At 35.4% G+C, this 17,126-nt stretch overlaps 2 protein-coding genes across 2 annotated transcripts; both read left to right on the top strand.

The window, feature by feature from the left end:
* The first annotated feature begins 318 nt into the window (after nucleotides 1-318).
* LOC133307153 (scarecrow-like protein 32) lies at nucleotides 319-1,683 on the top strand. The gene has a single exon (XM_061507599.1). The coding sequence runs from the start codon at nucleotides 319-321 to the stop codon at nucleotides 1,681-1,683; it is 1,365 nt and encodes a 454-aa protein (XP_061363583.1).
* A 7,001-nt stretch (nucleotides 1,684-8,684) lies between these two features.
* Nucleotides 8,685-9,224, top strand: LOC133307176 (uncharacterized). Its single transcript, XM_061507626.1, has one exon. It carries the CDS (start codon nucleotides 8,685-8,687, stop codon nucleotides 9,222-9,224), a length of 540 nt encoding a protein of 179 aa, XP_061363610.1.
* Nucleotides 9,225-17,126: the final 7,902 nt, after the last annotated feature.

The raw sequence follows: 17,126 nt of genomic DNA, 5'->3' as shown, positions 1-17,126 counted from the left end.
TTACCCCTTACTGAGCACTCTCTCTTTTGAGAAGAACGATAATATATATACACCAAAAAGCTGAAATGTCTATTTCCCTTTGATTCATACACAGAATTCTCCCAAACTCCACTCTGCTAATTTCACCACAAATTTGATCTTTTCCCAATGACAAAGGTACCCACTACTAGTCAGGTCACTTTCTCTTTTTCTGCTCCTTTTTTTTTTTTTTTTTTTAATTTCTGATTGATTCTTGCTTCCCACTCTTAAGTTTCTGCTCCAACTTTATTCTCTTAATTTTGCTTCCTCTTTCTATCTCTCCACCATTTCACACTGTCAATGATGCAATTCACACCACCACTACCTCATCTGCACCAAATCACACCCTTTCCCAACCCTACCATGAACAAAAATCAAATTCCTAGAACAAGGCCATCATGGCCTACAGGGTTCCCAACATCCAAGGCATTAAGTAGCTTTGGCGATGCTAACTGCATGGAACAGTTACTTGTTCACTGTGCCAACGCCATAGAAAGCAACGATGTAACTCTGGCCCAACAAATCCTTTGGGTCCTCAACAACATAGCACCCCAAGATGGTGATTCCAATCAGCGCCTAGCTTGTAGCTTCCTTCGAGCACTCACCGCTCGTGCAGCCAAAACTGGAACCTGCAAAATGCTCGTAGCAGTAGCAGCAGATACTCATAACAACCTTACCATAGACACACACAAATTCTCACTCATCGAGCTAGCCAACTTCGTTGACTTAACCCCTTTTCATCGCTTCGGTTTCACAGCTGCTAACGCAACCATTCTTGAAGCTACAGAAGGATTCTCCATCATCCACATAGTGGACTTAAGTTTGACACATTGCATGCAGATTCCAACCTTAATCGACGCCATTGCTAGCCGCCACGACGTGCCTCCTTTAATCAAGCTCACCGTAGCTTCTGCTAGCAGCAGGGACATACCACCAAATCTTAACCTTTCTTATGATGAACTAGGTGCTAAGTTGGTTAGTTTCGCTAGGTCAAGAAACATGATCATGGAATTCAGGGTGGTTTCTTCAAGTTATGAAGATGGGTTCGCAGCTTTGATCGAACACTTGAGGGTGCAACATTTAGTTTACGCTGCAGAACATCCTCAAACAGAGGCTTTGGTTATAAACTGTCACATGATGCTTCATTACATCCCTGATGAAACCCTTTCTTCTAATTATTATGTTTCTGTCACTTCAACTTCTTCCCTGCGATCTTTGTTCCTTAAAGCCCTGAGGAGTTTAGACCCAACGGTTGTCGTTTTGGTAGATGAAGATGCAGATTTAACATCTAATAACTTGGTTTCTAGATTAAGGTCTGCGTTTAATTATCTATGGATACCTTACGACACTGTGGACACGTTCCTCCCACGAGGGAGTGAACAAAGGCAGTGGTATGAAGCACACATTAGCTGGAAGATTGAGAATGTAATAGCACATGAAGGGCTTCAGAGGGTTGAAAGGGTTGAGCCTAAAAGCAGGTGGGAACAGAGAATGAGAAATGCAAACTTTAATGGGATTCCATTCAGTGAGGACAGTGTTGCGGAGGTGAAGGCTATGCTGGATGAACATGCTGCTGGTTGGGGATTTAAGAAGGAAGATGAACATATTGTGCTCACATGGAAAGGGCACAATGTTGTCTTTGCCTCTGCTTGGTTTTCTGCTTGAACATTTTTGCTACCTTTTGCTCTATGAATAATAAACATATTATTTTCCTATTTAGTCTTTGATGACCTCCTACATTGTATTTCTAAGAGTAAATAAGTAGATGAGAAGTTTTTTCCTTTTTTTTTGTGTGTGTGTGTCTTTTTTCATGGTTTTTGATAGCATTTGTATCCCTCTATCCATTTCTATTATTTCTATGCTTGAACTTCTAAACCTTTTATGCTTCATGGTTTTTGATAGCATTTATTATATTCTTATTTTTTTTACATTTCTAAAAAAAACAATGCTAATCAATTACAGTGTCTTGTTTTGGAATTGTAAACAATCATTGCAAATGCTAAAAGCTTTGACTTAAATAGGTTAGGTATGTGTAAAATATTTTAGGTCTTGCCTGACCTGTTAGCCTTGTCTATGTTCAGAATATAAGTCTGGTCTGGTCTATATTTAAAAATAAAAGTGTTGACCTAGGCCTTTTAACCTATTTAAGTCTATTAGGCATTCAGTAATTAAAATAAAATAAAATAATATTACTTTATTATTCAAAATCATTAAGATAATAATTTTATTTATTTTATTTAAAATAAATAATATAATATAGGCTGATATATAGGTTTATAAGCCCAACATGCAAAAGAAAGCATATGACCTGCTTTCTAATAGGTTTTTTTAAAAAGCTTGAGCCTATTCTATTTGACTATATGTGATAAGTCAAGTCTTGCCCGATGTAGGCTGGGCCGTAGGCCCCTGTTAGGCCGTCTGACTTATTTACACCCTACTCCTAAGACAATTAATAGTAGAATTGATAAACTACTGATGAGTTTTTAATACTTATCGGTCCAACATGGCGATAACATGTATGAAATTAAAATCATCGCCATACAAACACGCAATTACATCAATACATAAGTCTAATTTATTACCTCAAACGACAGATAAATATATGAAATCAACGTCGAGGTGAATTTTTCATGTACAATATGGCTCCAAAAATCTCCCATTGCATGAAATGAACCAACCATTAGCATTTGTGTTAGGGTTAGGGTTTAGGGTTTGTGATTAGGGTTATTTAAGGATTTACGGGTTATGTTAGGGGTTAGGGTTGGTGTTAGGGTTTAGGGTTGGTGTAATGGTTTAGGGTTTGTGTAAGAGTTTACGGTTTAATTTAGGGTTAATGTTTAGGGTATGTGTTAGGGTTTAGGGTTGGTGTAAGGGTTTAGGGTTGGTGTAAGGGTTTACAGTTTGTGTAATAGGTTTTAATTTAAGGTTAGGGGTTAGGGTTTGTGTAAGGGTTTAGGGTCTAAGTAGGGTTAGGGTTTAGGGTTTATATTATGGATTATGGTTTGTGTTATGGATTAGGGTTTGCGAGAGAGTTTAGGGTTTGTGTTAGGGGTTAGGGTTTGTATTTTAGGTTGTTGTAAGGAACTGCTGGAGGGGATGTTGTGTTGGTCGGTGAGAGGAACTGCTGGTTGACCGTCGACCAACTGATAATGGAGAGAAACCTCTAAGAATGACGAAATTGAGATGTATTTTGTGAGCTGATTGAACACTTACACTATTTTTTTAACTAAACAGATAATTTAGGACGATCATTTTATATATTCCGCTGCAACTTCGATCACACGATAATCGATTGACGTTTAATTTGCATGGACAAAATTTCATCGCACATCGTAGATCTGTGATGGCAAAAATATTCGTCGTTGTTCTGTGATAGATTACATATCTCGTCGCAGCAATAGCATTAATGTTAATAAATTCGTCCAACCGTTTGGCTGGCCGAATAGTTGGCTTCTGTCGCAAAGTGTCAGTGCGCATATCCCTACCAATTTCAAAATGCATCGGTATTAGCTTATCATTGCAGATAATGAATAATCCTCGCAAAGTCTGGCACAGTTTGCATCAGAATGAATTATTCTTCGCAAATAGTGAAACTTGTACCACGATTATATATATGACTCGAGGTACAAAGGATTAAATCAAGACAATAATTCAAGGTAATGTTATTTTTGTGAAGTCTTGCTATGACATTCTTGATGAAAAAGTCTCACTCAGAGTGTGACTTTAGGTAATAGAGGACCAAATTAGTACAATAATATATAGGGATATTCATCATTAAGTCTTGTTATGAAATGCCTGATGAAGAAGTTATATTACGTGTGGACGAATTGCATGTTGTCATTTCTTTTGATGGTCCTTGTGTGAATTAAAGGCATCTGCGTATGCTTTGCGCAACCATGACTTATCGGATGCATTACATGACATATGGCACTTTATCGTTCACCTAATATTTGAAACTCCATATCATGAAGCATTTATGTCTCCAAGTTATTTGTTTAAATAAAATCTGGTGTCATAGTACGTACTATTGATGATTCCTTGCAAACCTATGCATGACTTTTACATTTTTTAAGATGACCTACGCCTTTACTCCTAAAAATGAATAACCATTACCAAGGATCTTGTCAGTTGTCTATGTCTCATTTATAGAAAATATGTGTAACATTATAAACGAAAGGAAAATTTCATTTGTTGCTACTTCATTCTACTCCTTGCAAACCTATGCTGCTAATTGCATATCAGTTATCTTCTCTATGTCGTTGATTTCATCAAAAAATATTTAATTGAAAATCATATTATGTTAGATATCGACTAATGTGTGTGTAAAATATAACACCTCATATATTTGAAATGCATTATTAATGATATAATTAGACATTAATTGGTTAATAAATCTGAATAAACTCTAGGAGGCACAAGTGAAACTGTGAGATTTCAAAATAACTTTTTCTGTCATGACATTACATTGAATATTATCAAGAGAATATGACTTCTCGTTTGTGTGATTTTCTTTATGAGAATTTTTAGAAAAACTTTGATGTGAAAATTTGGAATAAGATTCTAGCTTGACACCACAGCCTGTGAGGTTTGAGCCTAAACAGTTTTTTTTTTTTTTTTTTGAGAGGCCTCACTGTAGTGGTACTCTAGAACTTTATTTGTTTCTCTGTGATGCATGCATGAATTGAAATGATAAAAGGCATTTTTGTTCTTGTTAACCACTTGGCCAAATCGCCCACCTGAAAAGAATTTTTTTTCCATTGCTAGCCCCTTTGAGCTTTAGACTGTTTTTTGTTCAAATTCCCATAAATTACTTAGCTTATATTTATGTTGACTCACCCTTAAATGAGATTGAAATATTGATCAAAGAAAAATTAAGGTGAAGTGCTCCATTGAATGTTAAGGGATAAAAAGGAAAATAGTACCTTAAAGGAAAAATAAATCTGTTTGAAAAGAGGATATGCAAAGGGAAAAAAATTGTGAAAGAAAATTTCTGCTATAAATTATTAGCAACAAGAAAGAAAAAGGTGGTGAAAAAGGAATAAAAATCATGAATTGAAAGGAAGAGACATAGTGAAATCATTGTATGAGATTTGACTGAGCCTTGAATTAAATTAAATGTGTTTCAATCTCACACAGTAAAATTAGCTTCCTTCCAAATATTCTTACCCCTAAACCAAGCCACATTACAGCCCTAAAAAGACCTTTGGATTGATTTTTGTATGTTATCTATGTTTCTCATCTTTAGGAACTTGAGAATAAGATCAAGCCTGTGGTAGTTCTATTACACTTATGGATTGAGTGATTATACCCCCAAACACTTGAGTGATGAGTGTATTGTTTATCATAGTGAGGGGTATTCAAGTTATATTCTAATTTCCTTTTTGAAACTGAAAAGTCTTGTTTGAAATTCTCAACACCGAAAATCATTCATGCTTAGCATAGTATTCTCATGAGCTTCTGCTCTAAATTAATTGTTTGATGCGATGTTATGCTTGAATTTTATGAGTCTCTTCTCAAAAGGTTAAGTTCCTGTTTCATAGTGTTTATTCTAGTTTATTGCTAAGGACAACAATGTTTAAATCTAGAAATTGTTTGATGAGTCTCCAAATGACTATGAATTAAGTGTCAATATGAGCATGAAATTGATTTAAAAGTAATTAAAAGTTATGAGAATTATAGTTAAATTGTTATTTTATTTTCAATAATACTCTCATAAAGAGATAAATTGGAGAGATCAAGTAGAGTTGCTTTGGATTTTTGAATCATTCAAAATCTTATCAAATCTTCGTTTGAATATTTTTAAGGAAAATTTTTCCATTAAATAAAAAGGGCAAGATTTGAAGGATTGGATCAAAGATATGATTAGAGATTCTAGTGAAGATTCCATTGAAGATATTATGGAAAAGTAAAAGATATGGTTTCATCCCTATAAAAGGCATCTTTTGGAAACACAAGGACACAATTCGACAGAGGCAAGCAGATTCAGAGGAGGAAGAGAACACTAGATACCAGAGTTGGAAATTTCAAAGAGAGAGAGAGGAGCTTGAAGGAGACTGAGCAATATTGATTCTTCTTCTTCTTCTTTATGATTTCTTTTTCTTTCTTTATTTTGTTTAAGCCAGCTATGTCAGGCTAGTTTTCTTAGTAGTTAGGAATATGGATCCAACGTGAATCCTTGTTTTGGTTTAATTCTTTTCTTTAATAAACTATCTCAAATTATTTGTGTTTACCTTGATTTGCATGTTGAAATTATTGCATGATTTGGCCAATTATATAGGGATAAAGAGGGTTAGGTTTCACAATAGTTATATTGGGATCTTGATCTAGATAGGGGTAGAACACCAATTTTTGCATGATCTAGACATAGGCTTGTACGAATTGCAAACTTTTGTAATTCATCGCGCTTAAGGCATAATCTAAAAGGGATTTCTAAGACATTAGGATTCTGATTGGGTTAAAGGGTTAAAGAACTAAGACATTAGGATTAAACTAATTAATTTCTATATGATGAATTGTTTGAAATAACTGAGATAGAATATTATTGAATTGTAATTAAACCAATTAAGGGGGATCGGAGGTGAAGTAAACCTAACTACATTTTTATTCTTGATTTTAAAACTCAATTTTTATTTCAAATTATCTTTTTAGTTAATTTCTTTTACTGTCATTTATATTTAATTTTTAATTAAATATTGGTTACTTGCGAAAGTACTTTTGAATTGTCTAACTTAGATAAAAATGGCAAAGCTATTGCTTGAAATTAGTCCTCGTGGGAACGATACTTTTACTTAATCACTTGTACGACCGGTATACTTGCCGTGTTCACAACAAGTTTTTGGCGCCGTTGCCAGGGAACTAAAAATCAACAATAGTAGTATCTGTGGAATTTAAGATTATACCTTTATTTTTTATTTTTTTTACCTTTACTGATTTTTTTAATTCTGGTTTATGCGAGGTACAGTTGATCCAAACGACTTGCTCTACGAATCGAAAATTGAAAAGATAGCAAGGGAGAATAGAAGGATAACTAAGGAGAAAAAAGAAAAAGAAAGAGGGAACCGATGACTCTTCCAAGGAGAAACATCAACTATGGCTGAAGAAATACCACATGAGGATACCATGGAGCAATTCCTCAACCCATCATTTGCACCTGTCTCTTCTGCAATCATCATTCCACCAATCCAGGCCAACAACTTTGAAGTTCATCCAGCCTTCTTGCAGCTGTTAAAGAACAATCAATTTTCAGGGGAGGACGACTATGATCCCAATCTTCATGGTCGGGATTTTTGGAACTATGTCGGCTTCACAGGCATAATGGAGTTAGCACTGATGCTATTCATCTGATTCTGTTTCCTTTTACATTGAAAGGAAGAGCAAAAGAATGGATAAGGAATGAACCGGAAGAGAGCATCACTTCATGGGATGACTTGGTGGTTAAATTTAGAGAGAAGTTATTTACTCTTTCTAAATTCATGCAGAAGAAGCGAGAGATTGATCATTTCTCTCAACATGATGGTGAGTCATTTGGAGCAGCTTGGAGGAGATTCAAAGGCTTATTGATCGCTTGCCCACAATATGCTCTTCAAGCAGGAGATAAGGTGAGGCTCTTCTACCATGGTATATGCCCTGCTGATAGAAAATTCCTGAATGCGGCTGCTAATGGATCATTAGTTAACAAAGCTCCAGCTGCATCTCGACTACTCATTGAAGAATTAGTTGCGGAAGAGAATGAGGATATACCCAGCTCCAAAAGAGGCATTCTGCAAGTGGATAGACTTGACATCTTGATGACTGGTCAACAGAGTTTGCAGAAGCAGATGGAATCTCTCACAAAGATAGTTGCTAAGAATCAAATCTCTGCCATCAATGTTGAGGAACCAGTAGTATGTGATATATGTGCTGAAGGACATTTGACTGCGAATTGCCCGTTAGCTCAACCTTCAGAAGTCAACTATATGGGAAACCCGCAAAGGAACAACTACCAAGGTAATAACAACACGGGTTGGAGGAATAACTCAGGCCTCTCTTACAATCCACAATCGTAACAGCCACAACATCCTGTTCCATCTAGCTCATATTCAGCTTTGGAGAAATTGGTGGAAACCACGGCTTCAACCACCAATGCTTTCATTCAAGAGACAAGATCGAACTTCAAGACTCAAGAGGCATCGATCAAGAATATGGAGGCTTCAATCCAGAATCTTGAAACTCAAATTGGACAGTTGGCCAAGCAATTGAATGAAAGAAATTCAGGGACAATGCCTAGTGATACTATGGTTAATCCAAGAAAGTATTGTAATGCAATCACCACTCGGAGTGGGAAGGAGATTGAACCTCAAGATAAGCCAGCCAAGGTAGACAAAGAAGTGCCAAAGGAGGAGGAAACAAAAGAGGAGGATACTAAGAAAGAAGAGACTCCTAATTATGATGATGTAACCTACTTTGGAAGAGTAATCACTCGTAATAAGAAAACTACAAATATACCTCCATCACGATTCAGTCAACCAGATCCTTATGTAAAAGCCCCATACCCTATTCGGCTGAAGCAAGAAAAAGAAAAGCAGCAGTACTCAAAGTTTATGGAGATGTTCAAGACAAATCAATATTCCTTTCTCTGAAGCCTTGGAGAATATGCCTCTTTATGCAAAAGGCATAAGCTCAGAGAGATGGAAACGGTAGCTTTAACTGAAGAGAGTAGTGCTGTGATCAAAAATGGGTTTCCATCTAAAGTTAAAGACCCAAGGAGATTTAGTATCCCTTGTACGATCGGGAATGTTAAAGTAGGAAGAGCTTTCTGTGATCTGGGAGCCAGTGTCAACTTGATGCCTCTTTCTTTTGCACGATCTTTGGGGATAACGGAGATGGAATCTACCTTTATGTTTCTTCAATTTTCTGATAGATCCATCAAAAGGCCGGAAGGGGTGCTAGAAGATGTCCTTGTAAAGGTAAATGATTATATATTTCCAGCTGATTTTGTTGTGCTTAATATGGAGGAAGATGACAATATGCCTCTCATCTTGGGGAGACCAATCTTAGCAACTGCTAGGACATTGATTGATGTAGAAAAAAGACTGATGATCTTTAGAGTTAATGGTGGTAAATTCAAGATGAATGTTTTTGAGGCCATAAAGCATCCTGAAGATAAAGAAAACTGCTTTCAGATCTATGTAATAGAAGAAGCAGTCTCAGAGAAGATCCTTGAATAAGAAAATCCTCCCACTATTGAAGATCAGTTTGCAGACATTTTGCACTCCTCAGAGCTTCTAAATGATGCTCAAGTAACTAAGGTAGTTAAAGCCATCGATTCAACTGAAGTTTCAAATGCACGAAAAAAGAGCTAGTTGAATTGACCAAGAAACCTGAAGGTCAAGTTTACTGCATTGTTGAAAAGAAGGTTGAGGAAGGAAACAAGAAGAAAATCCATCAGAAGTACGAGGAACGCAAGCAAAAAGTTAAGATGGAAAAACCTAAGAGCAAAGGAAAGCATGTAAAAACTAAATTTAGAGCTCCTGAGGCCACTTCTTCTTATCCATCCGCGCATGAGTATTATGGAAGGACACAATATTGGACCAAGAAGACTGATTCATCAATGACAGTGTGCTTCCAACCACCATAATCATGAAGGGTACGACATGCTCGTGACGTTAAACAAGCGCTAATTGGGAGGCAACCCAATAATTTTTTCTATTTCGTATCTTTTATTTTATTTTTTATTTTATTTTTATTTGATTAAGAGATGGTGTATTTTAAAGTGGTTGTGAAAATTTCAGGTGAGTGAAAAATTTCTGAGAAAAGTAGAGGAATCTACACCCCATACGCCAATTTGGCGTATCATATGCCACTTGAAGCGGTAAAGAACATCTCGTCCGCGGTTCGTACGCCAAATTGGCGTATCAAAATGCCAAAATCAAATGGCTTCTGACCATATGCTAAAACGCCAAATTCCCAATTGAGGTTCCATGTTCTCTTGACTTTCAGAATTTTTTTTTATTTTTTTATTAATTTTACTAAAACCCAAGCCTACAGGCCCCAACATATTCATCTTCTCTCTCTCCCTCACACCGCCGACCACCACCTCCTCTACACCACCGCCGATCCTCTATTCCTCCACAGCTATCTTCCACGGTGACAACCCATAACCGGACCTCTTTCCCTAATCTCCAAAACCCCAGCCTAACCCCACCGACAACCAAACTGTCCCTCCCCTTAGTTCACCGACCCACAACCTAACCCCACCGACAATCCTCTCTCATAGCCACCAAGAACCTATCTTGACTAAACCACCATCACCGCCCCACAAAGGACCCCCACCATCTTGTTCTTCCTTGGACCGACCTGCATGCATACCATCGGTCATCACCCTACAAACCGAGACCCATAACAATTCTTCAACCTATTCGTCAACCACCAATGGAACCAGTCTACCATTTTTGCCGGCAAGCTCACCCTCCCCTTTCCACAGCCAATCCACACCACCCGACCAACCCCATCCAGCCCCACCACTTCCGACCACACCACTCCACAACCCCAAAGACACAGCCTCCTACTCCACCACCGGTCAGCCACCATCACAGCCCTATCATCGAACCTCTCCTTCACACCGGTTCCCCATCGTCTCTCTCTCACCATCTTCTTGACCGACCAAAGACCCACACACACCGTCACAGCCCCTCCCTCTCTTCTTTTTCTCCATACCACTGTCTCATGCCATAACCTCCTTCCTTAATCCTCCAAACCTCAACACTGACCAACCCATCACCTCCCACACAGCCGATCTGAAGCACACTCCAATATCTACCCACATTTCACCGTGGAAATCATTTTTTTATTTTATTTTAGATTAAATACCATTTTTGTTCTTCATCAAATTTTATGATGCCCGCTTTTAGTCCCTAGCAAATAAAAAGACCCAGAAATTCAAAATAGACTCATTTAGTTGAAATCGTGGTCCCTCACAAATTCAAAAAAGACCCATATTAGTCCTTTAAAATGACTAAAATGGGTCTATTTTGAATTTCTTAGGGACCACGATGGGCCTTTTTATTTGCTAGGGACTAAAGCGGGCATCGTGAAATTTGTCGAGGACCAAAAAAGGTATTTACTCTTTATTTTATTTTATTTTTTTGAAACCTCAATAACACAACCACAAGCTTTATGCACTCGATCCATTTTGTATGTTAATTATATTGGATAATATTGCATTACATTGGCTGAGCCAAATGGAATTTGGGGGATTATTTTATTGGTTGATTGTAATGATAAATAAGTGAGCATGGAATTTGGAATTTTATGCATGATTATCTGGAAATTCTGAAATCCTTACCATCGGGGAACACTTGCTAGATTATTGTGAGATAAGTTCAAAAACAATCTGGGAATTGTTAGTGTATGGAAGTTTTTGATTTTCTTTGGTTGTTGGTTAAGGCATCTGATTTAATGCTTCATATGATAATCTGATGGATATTAGATTTTATTCCACTGAGACTGATTTGATTGCTGTGATTTATTGTTCACAATAAGTTCAAAAACACATTTGATTGTTGTGATTTATTCCACCTAAACAGTTATTTTTTATTTTTTATTTTTGAGAGACCTCACTATAGTGGTACTCTATAATTTTATCTGTTTTTTCTGTGATGCATGCATAAATTGAAATGATAAAGGCATTTTTGTTCTTGTCAACCACCTGGCCAAATAGCCCACCTGAAGAGAATTTTTTTCCATTGCTAGCCCCTTTGAGCCTTAGACTGATTTTTGTTCAAATTTCCATAAATTACTTAGCTTATATTCCTGTTGACTCACCCTTAAATGAGATTCAAATATTGATCAAAGAAAAATTAAGGTGAAGTGCTCCGTTGAAAGTTAAGTGATAAAAAGGAAAATAGTACCTCAAAGGAAAAATAAATCTGTCTGATAAGAGGATGTGCAAAGGGAAAAAAAATTATGAAAGAAAATTTCTGCTATAAATTATTAGCAAGAAGAAAGAAAAGTGTGGTGAAAAAGGAATAAAAATCATGAATTGAAAGGAAGAGACATAATGAAATCATTGTATGAGATTTGATTGAGCCTTGAATTAAATTAAATGTGTTTCAATCTCACACGATAAAATTAGCTACCTTCCAAATATTCCTACCCCTAAACCAGGCCACATTACAGCCCTAAAAAGACCTTTGGATTGATTTTTGTATGTTATCTATGTTTCTCATCTTTAGGAACTTGAAAATAAGATCAAGCTTATGGTAGTTCTATTACACTGATGGATTAAGTGATTATACCCCAAACACTTGAGTGATGAGTGTATTGTTTTATCTTAGTGAGGGGTATTCAAGTTATATTCTAATTTCCTTTTTGAAACTGAAAAGTCTTGTTTGAAATTCTCAACACTGAAAATCATCCATGCTTAGCATAGTATTCTCATGAGCTTCTGCTCTAAATTAATTGTTTAATGCGATGTTATGCTTGAATTTTATGAGTCTCTTCTCATAAGGTTAAGTTCCTGCTTCATAGTGTTTATTCTAGTTTATTGCTGAGGATAATAATGTCTAAATCTGGGAATTGTTTGATGAATCTCCAAATGACTATGAATTAAGTGTCAATATGAGCATGAAATTAATTTAAAATAATTAAAAGTTATGAGAATTATAGTTAAATTGTTGTTTTATTTTCAATATTATTCTCATAAGATTTCTTATATTTTGCAGTAAATTTGAGCTCAATAAAGAGATAAATTGGAGAGATCAAGTAGAGTTGCTTTGAATTTCTGAATCATCCAAGATCTTATCAAATCTTCGTTTGAATATTTTTAAGGAAAGTTTTCCATTAAATAAAAAGGGGAAGGTTTGAAGGATTGAATCAAAGATATGATTAGAGATTCTAGTGAAGATTCCATTAAAGATATTATGAAAAATTAAAAGATATGGTTTCATCCCTATAAAAAGGCATGTCTTGGAAACACAAGGACACAATTCGACAGAGGCAAGCAGATTCAGAGGAGGAAGAGAACACCAGATACTAGAGTTGGAGATTTCAAAGAGAGAGATGAGCTTGAAGGAGACTGAGCAACATTGATTCTTCTTCTTCTTCTTATTCTTCTTCTTTATGATTTCTTTTTCTTTCTTTAATTTGTTTATGCCAGCTATGTCTGGCTAGTTTTCTTAGTAGTTAGGAATATGGATCCGACGTGATCCTTGTTTTGGTTTAATTTTTTTCATTAATAAACTGTCTCAAATTATTTGAGTTTACCTTGATTTGCATGTTTAAATTCTTGTATGATCTGACCAATTATATAGGGATAAAGAGAGTTAGGGTTCACAATAGACATATTGGGATCTTGAACTAGACAGGGGTAAAACACCAATTCTTGCATGATCTAGACATAGGCTTGAAGGAATTGCAAACTTTTGTAAATTCATCGCGTTTAAGGCTTAATCTAAAAGGGATTTCTAAGACATTAGGATTCCGATTGGGTTTAAGGGTTAAAGAACTAAGACATTAGAATTTAACCAATTAATCTCTAGATGATGAATCGTTTGAAATAATTGTAATAGAATATTATTGAATTGTAATTAAAATTTTTTAGTCCTTTTCCCCTTCATTTCCCCCACTTCTTCTTCCCCTTTCTTTTTTACTTTTATATATATGTATATATGTGTGTTTACTATCCTACTTATTTATTTTTATTTTTACTTTTATTTTTCATTTTTTCAACCTTTTTGTATCTTTTATTTGGGTTCATCTACCACCGACCCCAATTAATTTGGGATAAAGGTGTTGTTGATGTTGATGTTGATGTTGATGTTGAATTAAACTAATTAAGGGGGATCGGAGGTGAAGTAAACCTAACTTCATTTTTATTCTTGATTTTAAAACTCAATTCTTATTTCAAATTATCTTTTTAATTAATTTCTTTTATTGTCATTTATATTTAATTTTTAATTAAATATTGGTTACCTGCGAAATTACTTTTGAATTGTCTAACTTAGATAAAATCAGCGAAACTATTGCTTGAAATTAGTCATCGTGGGAACGATACTTTTTTTTAATCACTTTATTACTTGTACGACCAATATACTTGTCGTGTTTGCAACAAACACTTAGACAAATTTTTAAGGTGAAAGATTGATGATTTGTAAAGGAAGTTGTTGATGGATGGTGTAATTGGATTAGTGGTTGTTTGAATCATAAATGATGAGGTTTAATAAGAGTTTTAAGCTTGTGAATGGTTGAAAATTACCTTGGCCCTCATTATGTACACATTCGGCCATATTGAGAAAATTAGAAAAGATGTTGTAAATTGTGTTGTGGCTTGATGGAGGGTGTGTGAATGTATTGGTAATTTGGTTGATAAGGTTATTAAAGTGATGGAATTGGTTAGAAAGAATTAAGGACACAATGAGACATTTGATGGCCTTAAAACCATGGACTATGTAAAGAACCAATTCAACCCAAAAGCTTAAGTTGTTGGGTGAGGCTACATTAATGGTTTTTTATATATCTCCACACGCCCCTTCACACGAGAGCCCATTGGGCTTGAAGGGTGGACAATGCACATGCCCACCTACCTGTGCGAAAATTGGGGGACGGTGAGGTTCGAACCCGGGACATGAGGCCCTGATACCATGTAAAGAACCAATTCAACCCAAAACCTTAAGGTTTTAGGTGATGGCTTTTTAATGCTTTTATTTTTTTCTCTATCACACCCCTTCACGCAAGAGCTCTTTAGGCTTGAAGCGTGGATATAGCACAAGCTTATTTTTGGTCTGCCTTGTGCTCCACAGGCCCTTTTTCTGGTTTTCCTTGTATTTTTCTTAATTTCACCTGAAAGTAGGGGGCAGTGAGGATCGAACTTGCAACCTTATGGTCACTAAAGCGCTGATACCATATTGAAATATGTTTTTCTGTATATTGATTTGAATAAATTACATAAGGAGTATTTATACAAGAAAGAATAGCTAAGAATGACTCAGCGATAACTAATCAATCCTAATTAATAGGAAATAAAAACGGAAATATTTGAATTCTGATTTCCTACAATATATGTTTATGGGGGGGTTATTGTTTTGTATTTTCTTTGTGTTTATCAAGCATGTGTGTTGATCATTATTTGTATGATCATTGTAGGTTGCTTTCCTTGGATCCAATTGTAGAGGATTGAGCTTGAAATTTTTTACAGGTAAACTTCTGTGTGTCCTAGGGTTAGTCCCTTTGTATACTCCACCATGTCCTTTTAGAATGGTAGGAATTTGTGATAATGTTTAATAAAGTATGTTCATGTATATAATATGTTGTGTGAAATATGCATGTTGCTTGTGAAACCTGATGCCTGATTGCCCGTGAGGCATGATTGCATGTTCTCTGATCAGTAGAAAATTGGCGGGACTTCCGTCGGATAGGACTCTTTGTGGGGGTTCCGGTTGGCGTTGTGCCTTAGAGTTGTTAACACTATAGGAATGTCTCTGAAGTTATATGATGGGGTCCTTGAACAATATCCTTGATGGATGTTCTTGGGTTTATGCTCAGTTGTTGTTGATTGTTTGATTGATTGCTTGATTATTTAATGGTAATGTACTATATAGATATGATCTCTGTTTGCACATTTGAGTGAGCCATTGGGTAGAGTGACCCTCAAGGACCCGTGGTTTACTGAGATTGTTAAATTTCTCCCCGCATTATGGGGCTCCTTTTTTAGTTACCACTAGTGCTGCTGGAGAAGCATTGAGCAAGAAGTCCACTTAGTGTGGATACGAGCATTATGATGATTTACTTGGCATTTTGAGATATTATTTTAATGCAAATGGTATTTGCTTATTTTGTATCATTGACTTAGTGCATGAACATTGGTCTTGTATATGATGTTGTGGATATGCTTAGGGTTTTTTATGCTTTTGTGTCTAAGTCATTTGATTATTATGTTAAGTATGTAATATTTGTATTTACTTAGTTGTTGTAATCCTAAACGTATTATTTAGGATCTTATGTATGTAAATGCTGATGTATGTGATGGAAGGACTTTAGGCCTATTTTTTTTGGTAAATAGGGCTATTTTGGATATTGAGGATGTTTAATTATAATGGACGATAATTGAGACATTGTGTATGAAAGGGCAATGAGAGGAATTGATAATGTCAGATGAAAATGTAATTTGAGTAAAGAGACATAATATGAATTAATGAGTATTGTGAGTTGTTAGTGCACCAAGGTATATTGATCTTTTGGATGCCACCCTTTTGGTCTATTAGGTACCCTTTTTGAATATTGGAACACACTTGTATAAAGTAGGGAAAAGTTGTAAAAATAAAGGAAACCATGTTGAATTTTCTAGAAAAATAGTGTGATTTTTCCTGACTTTGAGAGACTATAACTCTCTCCATAGTGGTCCAACTGAGACTTACCATACCTTATTTTTAAGCTTAAGATGTCCCTTATATTGTCCTAAAATTTGGTATCATTTAGAGTTATAGAAACTGCCAAGTCTTCGTTTGAATGCGGACTTTTTCTGTTCGCACTGTATTTTACAACATTGGTGTTTGTTTTTCAAAAATTCATATTTCTCTCATTTCTTACCCAAATTAAGCTTATGGTATATCAAATTGAAGCTTGAGGTGTCTACTTGAACATATTAAAATTTGAAATATTTCCGTCAATCAACGGTTATCTTTTATTATAAATTAATAATTAATTAATAAGTTTGAATCTCAATAAATGATAGTTATTGATTGGTGGAGATCAACAGTTAGGATTTAATATCATATTTCAAAGTTTAACACCGATGTTAAAGGATCCTGCCATATATATATATACATATATATAGAGGCAGGTTATGTTTACATACTTTTTTGTTTACAAACTCTTACAAACTACACTATCTTCTCCCGGGAGAACACTAATCACATTATCTTCTCCCAGGAGAACATAGTGCAATTTGCATAAATTTATAAAAGAAGTTTGTCAACGGATCATTCCCTATACATATATATATATATATATATATATATATATATATATATACACGACTACTCATGCCAATTAATTAAGAAATTTCTTAATTAATATATATATATATATATATATATACACGACTTCTCATGCCAATTAATTAAGAAATTTCT

The sequence above is a fragment of the Gastrolobium bilobum genome, unplaced genomic scaffold (genome assembly GCF_033153095.1).
Source record: "Gastrolobium bilobum isolate Gb01-03AN ecotype WA unplaced genomic scaffold, APGP_CSIRO_Gbil_v1 utg1853, whole genome shotgun sequence".
NCBI classification, from domain to species: Eukaryota; Viridiplantae; Streptophyta; class Magnoliopsida; order Fabales; family Fabaceae; genus Gastrolobium; species Gastrolobium bilobum.
Note: the sequence above shows the minus strand (reverse complement) of the source record. Positions and strands in the feature narration are given on the sequence as shown.

Coding starts and splice junctions, on each gene's coding strand:
- LOC133307153 (XM_061507599.1), top strand. CDS start 319: ATGATGCAATTCACACCACCACTACCTCATCTGCACCAAATCACACCC.
- LOC133307176 (XM_061507626.1), top strand. CDS start 8,685: ATGGAAACGGTAGCTTTAACTGAAGAGAGTAGTGCTGTGATCAAAAAT.